Raw genomic sequence first — 14,195 nt, forward strand, 5'->3', positions numbered from 1 at the left:
TCATCGTCTGGAAGGTCGCTTCTGTTCAAGCGGCCGCCGACGCGGATCAAGCCGTTGGCGTCTAAGAATGGGTCAAGCCTTCGAAGCGAGCTTGTCTTGTGAACCTGCTCTCCTCTCTGGATACAGCATATCTCTTCATTAAATGCGTCCTGCTGTACTGCGCGAATGATGACGAGCCTGGCTTTGGAGAGCGCCTCAACGGGAGCTACCTCTCCTTGTGATGCGTTCTTTGCGCGATGGGCAGCCTGGATCAGACTTGCTACAGCACGAGTGAGAGATTTCCAGTTCGAGAGTCTATGAAAGCGTTCAGCTCCGAGTCGCTGTCGTCTGTTCACCTCCGTCGCCAGAGTGCAGACTTCAGGGCGTATTTCTTTGTCTTCATCAGGATTTAAGAGGATGAAGCTCGACGACCGTGCTTCCTCTTCTCGTCGTGAGAGAAAATCAGGTCCGGACAACCAGTTCGTGCTTTTAAGCTGTGCTGCTGGAATCGTTCTAGTGGCGTGGTCTGCTGGATTTTCGTCTGTGTGAACGTATTTCCATTGTTCAGGTTGCGTGCTGCTACGTATCCGCTGCACCCTGTTGGCCACATACACGTAGAACCTTCTTGTTTCGTTGTATATGTAACCCAAGACCACTTTGCTATCCGTGTAGAACGTGACCGAGTTCGGGTGGAAGTCCAATTCTCGTAGTATAGAATCGGTCATCTCTACAGCAAGCACTGCTGCACACAACTCAAGCCTGGGGATGGTGTGTTCTGGTTGTGGAGCAAGCTTGGCCTTTCCCATCACAAATCCGACGTGTCTATTTCCTTGCTTGTCAGTCGCGCGTAGGTATGCCACAGCTGCGACGGCCCTGGTGGACGCGTCTGAAAATACATGAATGTCCCTGCTTTCGGCTTCAAGCGTCGAGACTGGCGCATACGTTCTTCGCACGTGAAGGTGCTGTAGTGTCTGGAGAGAGTTCTTCCACTCGTCCCATCTCTGCTTTTTCTCGTCCGAAAGCGGTGTGTCCCAGTCATAACCCTTCGTCACGAGGTCACGGAGAAGGTACTTGCCTTGAACCGTTATTGGAGCCACAAACCCTAGTGGATCGTAAAGGCTGTTGACGGTCGACAGCACTCCTCGCCGCGTATATGGCCTGTCCTGACGAGGAGCCCTGAAGACGAAGCTGTCGTCGCGTATGTCCCACAGTAGACCGAGACTTCTTTGCGTAAGCGACACGTCTGTGCCGAAGTCGAGGTTCTTCAGTCCCTGGGCGTGGTCCTCTCGAGGAAATGCATTCAGCACATTCTGCCCATTCGAAGCTATCTTGTGCAGCCTTATGTTAGCTGTTGCAAGCATTTTCTGCGTTCTTTGCAGCAGACTAATGGCATCTTCTTCGCTCGGAAGAGACTTAAGCCCATCATCGACGTAGAAATCTCTTTCAACGAACTTCCTGGCATCTTCACCAAATCGTGGGGCAGCTTGTTGGGCAGTCCGTCGAAGGCCATACGTTGAAACAGCTGGCGATGGGCTGTTGCCGAAAACGTGAACCTTCATTCGGCACTCTATGATTTCTCTGGAGATATCGTTGCCCTTAAACCAGAGGAACCTCAGGTAGTTCTGATGGTCCTCGCGAACCATGAAACTGTAGAACATTTGCTGGACGTCCGCTGTAACCGCAACTGGTTCTTGCCGGAAGCGTATCAAAATCCCCACAAGGTTATTCGTCAGGTCAGGGCCGGTCAGGAGAACGTTGTTCAGAGATACCCCTTCATACTGAGCGCTGGAGTCAAACACGACTCGGATTTGATCAGGCTTCTGGGGGTGGTGAACGCCGAATATGGGCAGATACCAACATTCTTCGTCCACGTGAAGTGGTGGAGCTTCCTCCGCATGACCCTTGATGAAGAGCTCGTTCATGAAGTTCACGAAACGTTCCCTTGTTTCAGGATTTTTTCGCAGGGTACGCCGTAGCGAGAGCAGACGAGACAGAGCTTGTTCTCTGTTGTTCGGAAGCCGACTTCTCGGTGTGCGAAAGGGGAGAGGGGCGACCCAATTATTTAATTTGTCTTGGGTGAATTCACCATTCATTATCTTGAGGAATGTCTTGTCTTCCATGGAGAGAGCACGCTGGTTGTCAAGTTCTGTTGTCTCGAAAAGATTCGGGGCCAGGTTGTCATCCAATGTTGCTGCCAATCGTAAATCTTTTGAGACCTTATCCGCAGAGTAGTGAATTGGCGCCTCCCTAACAAAGAAATGTCTTGGGCATGGCTCAAAAAGGGATGGTCGCCCACTGTCCAGCACATGGGTCTTGAACACGTTGACGCTGCCCGTTTTCCGCGTTCGACCAACGCAAACGTCACCGACAATGACCCATCCGAGGTCGAGCTTCTGAGCATACGGCGCGTCGTGGGGTCCGTTGATTGTCTGACGAACCTTGTGAGCTCTTAGGATGTCCCGGCCAAGGAGGAGCAGTATTCCAGCCTTCTCAAGAGGAGGAATGTGATTTGCTACTGACTTCAAGTGCGGGTAGTGCCTTGCAGCGTCAGGTGTCGGAATTTCCTCTCTGTTTTCTGGAATTGCCTTGCACTCGAGGAGAGGTGGAAGAGGAAACTTGACTTCGCCTGACATGCTCTGCACGAAAAAACCATGAGCGACTCTTCCAACCACTTCAGTACTGCCGGAGCAAGTGCGGAGCGTGTATTGCGTAGGCGTCCCCTTCACTCCGAAATCGTTGAGGAGTTCTGGCCTAACCAACGAGCGATTACTCTGGTCGTCAAGAATCGCGTACGCTCTGACTATTTTCTCAGGCTGAGTCTCATGGGTCACCTCTACGAGGCAGATTTTAGCACACGACATTGTGCTGCTGCCAGCGTTTGCCACTTCGGTACGCCTAGATGTGACTCTTCTTTCTGAGTCATCTGTGGTACTGTCATCAGACCCACTAGCCCTTGACGGCTCTGAGGTTGGCGGTGCTGGGTGAAGCGCTGTGGCGTGGTCGGCGCTGTCGCATATGAGGCATATCACGACTGCCTGACATTGCCACTGCATGTGGTTCTTGGATGAGCAGCATCGTAGGCAGATCCCTTGCTTCTTTATGAAAGATTGCCGCTCTTCCAAAGTTTTCTCACGGAAGGCGCGACACCTTTCCAAAGGGTGAGGTTTCTTGTGATATGGACACCACCTTTTAAAGTCCTTCGATTCCGGTTGCTGTTCGTTAGCAGTGGCATCTCGATTAATTTTGGCAGAAGCAGGATCCACTTCTGTTTTCCTTGCTGACACAGACGATCTTTGCCGCGTGGTCTTGGTACCATTGTCTTCCTTCCTTTGATTGAATTCAGACGAGGCATTTTGTGGATGCAAGATGAAACTCGGGTCGTTCCTCATGCTGGCTTGATCTCTAACAAATTTGCAAAAGAAAGAAAAGGGTGGAAATGCAGTGTCATGATCTTTTTTGTATTTCGACCCCGCCGACATCCAATTTTCTTGAAGTCCTGATGGCAACTTCGAAACAATTTTGTTGACCCCTCTTGCGGTATCCAAATAGCCAAGACCGGCGAGATACGGGTCAGTTTTCGCAGCCTCGAGTTCTAGCAGGAGGTCGCCAAGTTCCTGGAGTCTGGTATTTTCCCGGTAAGCTATCTTCGGGAAGTCTTCCAGCCGCTTCAGTAGTGCATCCTCAATTGCCTCAGGGCGCCCGAAGACGTCGTCGAGCCGTTTCCACACAACGTTCAAGCCCGTTGAAAAGTCATCCACGTGCACCGATTTCAACCTCCGAGCCTGATTTGACGATTCAGGGCCAAGCCATTTGATGAGGAGGTCTAGCTCTTCTTGGGCAGAAAGACCTAGATCTCTGACGACACCTTTGAACGATGATTTCCAAGCGCGAAAGTTCTCAGGTCGATCATCAAACTTGATAAGACCGCTTGAAACAAGGTCTTTGCGGCACAGGAATTTGAGGACATCGGCTAGCTCTGACCTTGAACTGTTGTGTGTCGGGGCGTGCACAAGCGGCTGCGGTTCAACTCGTAAGTCCATAGGACGACTCGTAGCTCCAGCATGCTTATAACATGGGTTGTTAGGTGCAGCATGGTAGTCAGGTGGACGTTCATCAGCTCGCAAACACATCGAATTATTCGCAGCTGTGTTGGCCCTCGGTGACGTGTGAGCATTGTTTACGTCGTCGCTTGAGTTGGTAACGGCCTCCTCAGTAAACGCGAGCGCAGAGTTGCGTAGGGCTTGCTGCTCATCGATATAACTCCTAGTCTGCAGCGTTCGGTCCACAGGAGGGAGCGTGCGCATGCGCTCCCCGCCATCCTGCTCCACGGCTGCCTCGAGCGCATTCGCCTGGGCGTTTGCAGCTGCCGCTTCTTTTTCATGCTGCAAAATATCCAATTCAGCCTCAATCCTTGCCCTCTCAATACGCATTGCGGCCTCTCTGCGACCGAACTCTGCTCTGGCCCGGACGGCTTCAGCTTGTGCGCGTGCTTGTACGGCGGCTAGGCTGATTGTTGACGAACCCGATCGTCGTGACCTCGAGGAAACGCTTGAGTGGGCCGATAGAGAGTGCTGCGACATTACCTCTTGTAAGCGGTCGCGTTCTCGTTCTGAAGCCTCACGTAATTTGTCGCTCACAGTCACATAACGATCTGCGTCGATTGCTTTTTGAAGTTCTAATTCCTGCTGGGATTCAGATCTGCTCGTTTTGGCGAGGAAGGTAGAGTATCTGGCTGCGACGTGTTCGTAGCGCTCATAGCTTGCGCGAAGCTGCGTTGCGGCGTTGTCAACGTCTTCCTCTTTTGCACATGACACTTTGAAAATAGCTGTCTCCACGTTCTTCCAGGCAGCGTCTATTCTCCGGCAGTGCTCTTCGCGGCTCGTTTCATACGTTTCTTTAGCTTTCATGGAAAACGTAGTTGCTCTTTGTGGTCGAATATTTGCCGTGGAAGCTTCATGCTCAGCTGTCATAATTTGAGACGTTTCAGGCGTCAGCTTGTCCTGATCCATTTTTGCGTGCGTGCTTCACGACGTATCTCACTCAAAGCGGACGTATGTGGTGAAGCCTGATAAGCTGCGCGATGAAATTTGAAAGGAGCCCACCTTGTCGTTGCCCTGTGTGCCGTCAGCTGCTCAACTTGCAGGCGATGCCGTGTCCTTGCAGTAGGCGGATGTCATGGTCAAACCGGAGGTCTTGCCGTGCGACGTATCCCACTGCAGCGGATGTTGAGTTGGCGGCCGATGGCAGTCGACTTCACTTTTTTACTATGCTGGCCTCGCGGATCGCACTTGACGGGATCAAAGCGTCCGCTGTCCAGCTAGATAACGGGTCGAACGCAGTTGAACATTTAAAACAAACTTTAATTACACTGAGAAGGTCAAAAAAGCAAGTTAAAAATACACAAAAACGTTCAGTTTTAGCCCCGTAAAAAAGTGGTCCGGTCTCTAGGGCTGGTGGGGCGAGTCTGCCCGTCCCGCGCTTTTCCAACTGTGGCTTCCATCCCCGTCGACGCCCCCGGGCACGGGAAACAACAGCCGACCACCCCGAAGCGTCGTCACTGGGTTTCTTTCAGGAACCGAACGGAGTGAGCGGGGTCCTTTCTCTCGCGCACAGCTTGGAGTCCGCGGGGGGCCAGTGAAAGAGAAAGCCATAAAAGTAAGGGAGGCCCGCTTCCCTCTTGAAAGAAAAGTCTGGCCGTACATTCGCGACGCGCACAGAACAACCCCCATAACGGAACTCCTTGCATGGATGCATTCTGACTACATCTTAAGGGGAAGAAGGTTAACGGGCGCCAAAATCTCTGGTGAAGGGCGCCCAACGTGTCGGACTGCCTCCACACGGCCCAGTATCGAAGCCACGACATCGTGCTAGCTCTATCGATAGTTCTGCAACCGCAAACCGAACATAAACCATGTTTAGGGCAGTGACTGGTTGAACAAGACGCAGTAGCTATCATCTGCATGCTACTGAGAACCACTCACACCACATAATCTTTTGTTGTCCAGGCAAAGGTGCACTCATTGATTTCTCAGCCATCACCATACGGGCCAATAGGTCTCCCGTCAGTCCTGCATCGATCGAGTGACCGATATCGGTCACAACGGCAACGTCATAGCCAATGACGGACGCCTGCTGGTTACGTGTTTATTTCGTAGTGCACTAGTAGAATAAAAAAGGAAATTTTAAAGGATATTCGCCATAAAATAACAGCCACCTTCCAGCCGTTCCGCGGCCCGGTGAGAACCTGTAGAGAATGCTGGTTCAGTCTGCGTCCATTTATTTCTTTTTTTGGCCACTTCGAACGACGAGAACCATTGTTGATGATAAGTATTGTCAGCGCTACTTGACACACCGCATGTATCAAGGAATGCCGGAGCGTGCGACCTGTAGGATGAATTCATTGCAGATACGGGTTACTTCGTTCAAGACAACTCTGGCATGCTCATCGACAAGCTCATTTCCATTGAAACCGATATGCCTCTGTTCCTCATTCAACGTGACTCTGGGCGATCGTGCGAGCATACTCGTATGATTTGGCTTCATCATCATCATCATCATCATCATCAGCCTGGTTACGCCCACTGCAGGGCAAAGGCCTCTCCCATACTTCTCCAACAACCCCGGTCATGTACTAATTGTGGCCATGCCGTGCCTGCAAACTTCTTGATCTCATCCGCCCACCTAACTTTCTGCCGCCCCCTGCTACGCTTCCCTTCCCTTGGGATCCAGTCCGTAACCCTTAATGACCATCGGTTATCCTCCCTCCTCATTACATGTCCTGCCCATGCCCATTTCTTTTTCTTGATTTCAACTAAGATGTCATTAACTCGCGTTTATTCCCTCACCCAATCTGCTCTTTTCTTATCCCTTAACGTTACACCTATCATTCTTCTTTCCATAGCTCGTTGCGTCGTCCTCAATTTGAGCAGAACCCTTCTAGTAAGCCTCCAGCTTTCTGCCCCGTAGGTGAGTACTGGTAAGACACAGATATTATATACTTTTCTCTTGAGGGATAATGGCAAGCTGCTGTTCATGATCTGAGAATGCCTGCCAAATGCACCCCAGCCCATTCTTATTCTTCTGATTATTTCCGTCTCATGATCCGGATCCGCCGTCACTACCTGCCCTAAGTAGATGTATTCCCTTACCACTTCCAGTGTCTCGCTACCTATTGTAAATTGCTGTTCTCTTCCGAGACTGTTAAGCATTACTTTAGTTTTCTGCAGATTAATTTTTAGACCCACTCTTCTGCTTTGCCTCTCCAGGTCAGTGAGCATGCATTGCAATTGGTCCCCTGAGTTACTAAGCAAGGCAATATCATCAGCGAATCGCAAGTTACTAAGGTACTCTCCATTAACTTTTATCCCCAATTCTTCCCAATCTAGGTCTCTGAATACGTCCTGTAAACACGCTGTGAATAGCATTGGAGATATCGTATCTCCCTTCCTAACGCCTTTCTTTATTGGGATTTTGTTGCTTGCTTTATGGAGGACTACGGTGGCTGTGGAGCCGCTATAGATATCTTTCAACCTGAGCTAAAAGCTTACGAAACAAATTTAGCTACGTAGATGGAGAGTTGGAGTCACGTCAAAATGGATAGCCTCACTGACAACCACAACCGCTGCGACCACGAAGCTTGCTGGCAGAGGTACAAAATTTGCAAGGAACTTCGACAAGCGAATGAGTTGACAATGCAGTATGCTTCTGGGGAATCATCTGGAAACTCGCCGGTGAGCAAGCAACGTGAAAGCTCTGCAGTGGACAAGGAGAGTTAACGAAGAATATATCGCACTGTCGTGTGCAGTGGCGGCTGCTCTGCAATGACTGCCCAATGACTGCTCCCGCAGGGGAAGGGGGGGGAGGGGGGTGCACTCACATCCACGAGGCGTGCTTTCCGGTCCGCACGAACCGTGCCGGCGGAGGCAGGTCCGCCTCCTCTCTCATCTCGTTCGTAGTGGCGCCCGAGAAGGCCTCGAATCCCGCGCCTCTCTCCCGTCCCGCCGGGAGAAGAGAACCGACGCATCGGCGGCGGCGGCGTCAGCCAAAGGAACCGGGTAGCCTGCCAGACCGCGCTCCGACTGCGGTGCGGAGGGACCTGTGTGCGCCGCGCTCCCCTTGTTCCGGATACACACTTCGCCGCGGTGCGCGCTTCTCTCTGCTCCGTGCTCGTTCGTGTGTGTGTGGCGGTGCGTGCCGTCGCCGTTGTGCGAGCGTGTTTGGGCCGAACGAGCTCGAGTGCCTTCGCGCCCGGCGCCGCCGGCGGCGTCCGACGACGACAAACGCCTCTTCGGAAACTGGATATCCCGAGTAGCGCGCCGCGACCAGATAGATCCTTGAGTGCCGCCCGGGGATCGCACTGCTTGTGTGTGTGTGCTTGCGTGCGCGAGTGCCTGGGTGCCCCTCCGGCTGGAAGCAGCTCCGAGTGGATGCGCGCCTGGAAACTTGGCGCTTTCTGAGTGACCCAGCGACCCATTGCTGAGGTGTGCATGCGGTGGTTAGTGCGGACCCGCGTTGCCGGACTGAGGATGTGCAGTGCGAGGCTCACGCTGGGATAATCTTTCTGTAGGTTCAGCGAGCGTGGTACAGGCGAGGCGTCGGCAGCATAGCTCGTCGTCCTCGTCGCCGTCGGCTCGACACCTTGTGACTTTGGTGTTCCGGCTCTCGGAGCCAGAATTCTACCGTAAGCCAGTGATGTGAACGCGTCGAGAGAACCCCGTGGCCCACTGCTACGCAAGTATCCGACGCTGCCAAAGTCGGACCGGGGATTCACGATTCTACCAGTGTCCCCAGCGTTGCCGTAGTGACTCGTCTCCATCGAGCAATACCGTCATGTGAGAAGAGCCCGTCGCCACTTCCCGTCCGGGGCTACGCACAAAAACCGCAACCACGGCGGGCTTTCGATTCACCATGGAGCTCTTCCCGGTGCTCTGGCTGGCCGTATCGGCCACGGCTCCCGTGTTGATAGTGCTGTGCCTATGGGTGGCCTACGTGTTCCACACGTACCGCCGCAAGTGGAGGACCGTCGACCTGTTCCTGCTGTCCGTCTGCTGCCAGGACCTGGTCACAGCGCTCTTCTGCTTCGGCTTCTCGGTGCTGCGACTCCTTGGACCCAAGATGGCCGCCGCCCCGTGCGGGTTCGTGCTGTGGGGACTGGCGGCGAGCCGCACCTTCCAGCTCACGACGCTAGCATCCGCGGTGGGAGACCGGCTGCTGACGATCCGCTGGCCGTACCGGTACCGCTTCAGCGTGCGTCGCAACCAGATCCGGTACCACGTGGCCGTGCTCGCCGTCATCGGCGTCCTGATCGGCGTTGCGTCCGCGTTCGCCCGTTCCTCGGAGTCCATGCTGGAGTGCTCGTTGCACCCGCAGCTCTGGGACAGCCGGTACACGCTGTTCGTGCTCGTCCTCTACGGGATGCTCATGGCGTGCAGCATCGGCATGAGCGTCGCCATGGAAGTGCAGCGATGGCAGCTGGGCCGCAAGGCACGCCTCCAGCAGCTGCGCACCGCGACGCCGGAGTACGGAACGACCAGCACCGGGAGCAGCGTCAGCTCGTCCAGTTCGAAGCCCCTGCACGTGCTTGGAAGACAGACGTCCAGGAGGCCGTACAGCCCGCAGGTTCTATGCGAGGCCGGAGTGTCCGAGTATCGCTGGACGGTCGTCGCCGTGGTTACGTTGCTGTCCTTCGCCGTCAACCATCTGCCCTTCCTGGTGAGTGAGCACGCATGTTCCTCGCTGTCCACCCAATCGTATCGCGAGACGGGTGTACTGACGGCTGACTGTACACCGCGTAGCCAAGTACACAACAGCTTCCTCACAGACGTTCTAGTTGACCCTTGCGAAGTAGATTTAAGCTTTGATTGACCCAGGTATTTAACAAATCCCTATGTTCTGATGCTGCGCTCGCTACGGCAGTTTGCTTGCTGGTGCTTTTCGCACAGCGGTCGTTCATCATTATGCTCATCGCCCCTGGAGCCATCTGGGCCTTTATTTACATAAATTCTCTCAAGTATACCTTGCGTGACTGGCCCTATCGCAGCGGGTTTCCGCTCATTGTGCAGCCGATCGCCATCGTGAATGCGGGCGCCCTAACCGGCTAAACGACGAGGAAAAGCTCATGACAAGACACGTTTTGTTAATGCGTGCCCAGATCACCTATATGATATATAATATGACCAGCCACATGCCTCGCCGGCGTGTCCTTGGAAGGACGGCACAGGTTCACGCATACCAAACACATCCGTGCGTGTCACGCTTAACATACGCGATTGTGAGCCCAGACGCTCGATGATCCCCTCGCCGGGCACGAACCTGTTGATTCCCGAGCTGCGAGCCGGCTGTATACATGCGATTACCAGGCGTACGCAGTGCCGCACATTTATACGCACAGCGCCGGGCGTTCGCGGTTGTGCACGCGTGGCGGCTTGGACGATGGGGCATTTTATTTATTTATTCTTTCTTTTTTTTGTGCCGCCCGCGTGTTGCGCGGTGCAGGTGACTCGATCGTCGACTGGATGCACCGGAAACGAGACGCAATTGACACGAGCGCGCGGTCCCGCGCCTTTATTTGCAAATGAGCGACGGCGGGCGCGTATATAGTTAACGGCGCTAAGTGGCAGCGTGATGGGCAGTTGCGCAAGAGGGCGTCTCCCCGCGCGTGCGCGGGACGTTTATTTTAGCATGTGTACCGCTCATAGTGGCAGCTTCGTCGACCGGAAGCGAGACACGCAACGTGAATCGCTCGGGAGACGACGGTATGTGCGGTAATCACACGCAGCCCTTTACGCAACGCCAGCGGCTTCCCGGGCCCCCGTTTCTCTTGGGCCCTGGCATCGAGCCATCGTAAACTCCAGGCTTTTAATCCTCTTCCGTGCGAACGACTGCACTGTTGGGGGAAAGGCGTGTCGCGGCCGCTTCGGGTTCGTTTCCGCCGCTTTCTACGGGCCCGCGCTTTTTTGTCCTCGGCAAGCGCAGCAAACTTGATATATTTTCGGGAGCACGTATATACGCGGCGCGCTTCCTCGTTTTAGCGGCGAAGGACAGCCGCGGCAAAACGGCGTCTGACTCAGTTGCACGGACTCGGCGTGACGCGACGCATAAAACCGCCGCTGCGCGGAGAAATGTGAGCCAGCAAAGTGAATCTGGGTCCACAATAAAAAAAAAGAAAGAAAGAAGGGTCTTACGCTATGAAAGTGTCTATAGAAGACCGGATACCGGGTTATCGCGCTGTCGGACGTGTTCATACAGAAAGTGGCCGGCCCCTGGCACAAGAGCACATACGAAAGAAAATGGTTTTGTGAATTTGGCCCCACGTGTCGACGAAAATTCGGGTGGTTGAGAATCGCGCATACTGGCGACCTAAACCTCGGTTTTCGAGACAACGGCGGAGTTTGGTCGTGCGCTTCGTACGAGGATCAGCTTCTTGGACTAAATCCTTCGTCGTGGCTTCTTCACACGCGTGTATACAGTGTGCACGGACGACGGTAGTCGATCGTGAACGAGCCGATATTATGATAGATTATTTCGTATACGGACCCAATGTTAAGAAGCAATCGCAGTCTTGAGCAACGCGATGCTTCGCTCAACTCGCAAAGCGCGGGCACGAACAACACGCACCGTAAAGTCGACGAGAGCGGCGAGATCACGTCCGCATCGTTTCGAAAGCAGAGGTAGTATATTACACGCGTGATTGAAAGCGATATCGTTCGATTGACCCGCACGCATACACCGCGCATTCGCTTCTTCGCCGAGCGCCTGCCCATATGCCGCGCGGTACTCGCGCTTGTTTCCCACCATCGCTTATGCATGAGCCCCCCCCCTGTCCGCAATGCGTGCGTGCGAGACGCATAGTGCAGTGCTTGGTAGGTGTCGTCACCGTGCAGCGATCGTGCGTGTACGTATACGTGCACGGCGAGCGTATGCGAGTTGGATATTATTCATACTCGGAGCGCGTATGAGTTACACGACCGCGCGGGAACCGCATGCGTTGACGACGATTGAAAGCGTGCGCGGTGTATAGAGATTGGAATTCCAGAGTCTCCGGGTCGATTTAGAAGGGCTATGGGAGACGAATTCGCAACGCTCCTTTTCGTTCGTCTCTGCTCTCTGCCATTGGCCGGCCAGCTTCGCTAATCTGTGCAGCGTCCGCATTGGCTTCCATATATTTTTTTTTTACGAACGCTTTTGGCGTAAGAACCTTTTCCTTGAATACGGGCGTGTATCCCGGACACGGCTCAGTAAGTTAGATACTCAAGCAACAAGCAATCGATGCAAAACTAACAAGCCAGACTTGAATCTCGTTTCCTTCACTTTCCTGTGCGTCATTTTATTCGCACGTTTCTGCTTGTGATGGTACGTCCTTGTCGTCAAGAGGTGTTCGTATACACGTATATATATACACACCAAGATGGAATAACTTTTGCGTCTTATGTAACGTCGAGCAGCTGCAACGCACACCGCCGTCGGAGACGCGTATCATTCGGCGTCCCACTTGCTGCTCGCGGAGTATTTGTGGCCTTTTCATTTTCTGTATGGCTGTATAGACACGCGCGTCCTTCTTTGTTTTGTTTTTTTTTTTTCTCCATGCGGGAGATGTGCGTGTGGTCCTGCGGGCATGGTCGAACACGGACGCGACCTTAATATACGTGCGCGGCGCGCTTTTTGGCGCGAATGACATAAGGGTGCATGTTTGTGTATAGCTTAACGCGTCTTCTGTGAGTTGCGACATTCGTGTCAAGGAAGAAGCGTTCAGAGTGTCCTTTGGCGGGCTCATGACCGACCGAGTCGCTGAATCGGTGATATCACGCGGAACGCGCGCTTTCAAGCGATGCGCGTTACATGTCATGCACCATGCGAGCATCAACGATCGTCTCAACCATATATTTTTTTTTCTTTACGGCGGGCAAGCGTGCTCCACGTTGATCAGCCTTCGCAAACATTAAGTTATACAGTCCGTAGATGTACGTTTTTCGGTGAAGTCAAAAGGGACAATTCACTTGGGCCTACGCTTATACAGAATGGTAGTTCTTTATGTATAGACACCGAGCCAACAAAACGAAAACACAAGTTATGAGGACTTGCCTCTTTCGGTTGTCTCCGGTCTTAAATTCGCCATAAACGCGTGTCTATGTAAGTAGGAACTTATATAACGAAAGAAAGCAAACTTGCTTTGTTTTTCGTTTTAAACGTACGCTAGATGTATACCAAAGCTAGCGTTCTATATGTAGTCCAAGCAGTCTACAAGTCTACTCAGAGTTTATAAACTGTCATAATTCGTTTTTACTAAAGAAACTGAGCGCTTCCTCTGGTGTGTGTGTGTGTGTGTGTGTGTGTGTGTGTGTGTGTGTGTGTGTGTGTGTGTGTGTGTGTGTGTGTGTGTGTGTGTGTGTGTGTGTGTGTGTGTGTGTGTGTGTGTGTGTGCGCGCGCGTGTGTGGCGAAAAAGCACGACCTATGAGCATCCCGACTGAGCAGCCCTGTAGGGGGTCGTAATAGCCAGCTAACCAATCATTCCCTTGTCTGCCTCATGGCCCTTATTATGGCTCTCGCAGACTAAAGCCACTTAGAAGCGGGCGCATTACATTGCAGGCTTCTTCCAAGAGACTCCGATTTCATTAAGAGACCATTCTTGACGCATACTTCTTTGCTGTGGATTATATGCCCGAGGCTCATATACTGGCCATTCACCTGTCATAAAAGGCTCGCAAACAGCAGGCGCGACGTAAGTTATAAACCACGTTGCACAGGAGCGTTGTTTCAACGAACACTTTCAACTATTTTCTTTTTTAAATTGCCTGTGGTAGATAGCAAATTTCTACTCCATGAGCTGACTCTACGCGAAGAGGTGGACATGCACGAAAAATTGTAATGTATAATAAGCGAGTCAACCAAAAATTACCGATTAAGTTTCTAGCGAAATACTCCATGACACACATTGCAATTTACACATTCTAGCGGGTGAGATTGCTATGCATATCCAATTGAATAGAATGGTGTGGATGACATCATTTACGAGATATTCCCCGCCGAACTTGCGGTACAAATGCGCTGTGATTCCGCTTATTTCCTTTTAAAAATGTCGCTTTATGCATTGAAGCACAAAAGTAACTGGGACGCCAATACATTTGTCCGCAAAGTTAGGGAATTCGAAAGTTAGGGAGTCTCGAAACTGGTGTCATCCTGAGAACTCGTTCCAAGTGGATCCGATCCGCCTTACGAA

The 14,195-nt window shown here is 52.6% G+C and overlaps 1 protein-coding gene across 1 annotated transcript in view; it reads left to right on the forward strand.

Annotated features, from left to right (window-relative positions):
* Positions 1 to 7,974: 7,974 nt before the first annotated feature.
* The window catches only part of LOC135897380 (uncharacterized), a 160,324-nt gene continuing 154,103 nt past the window's right edge, over positions 7,975 to 14,195 (forward strand). The window contains exon 1 of the mRNA XM_070533967.1: positions 7,975 to 9,690. Coding sequence (XP_070390068.1) covers positions 8,887 to 9,690 — 804 coding nt within the window. The 5' untranslated portion in view covers positions 7,975 to 8,886. The remainder of the gene's footprint in view (positions 9,691 to 14,195) is intronic.

Source organism: Dermacentor albipictus, chromosome 2, assembly GCF_038994185.2.
Source record: "Dermacentor albipictus isolate Rhodes 1998 colony chromosome 2, USDA_Dalb.pri_finalv2, whole genome shotgun sequence".
Classification (NCBI taxonomy): Eukaryota; Metazoa; Arthropoda; class Arachnida; order Ixodida; family Ixodidae; genus Dermacentor; species Dermacentor albipictus.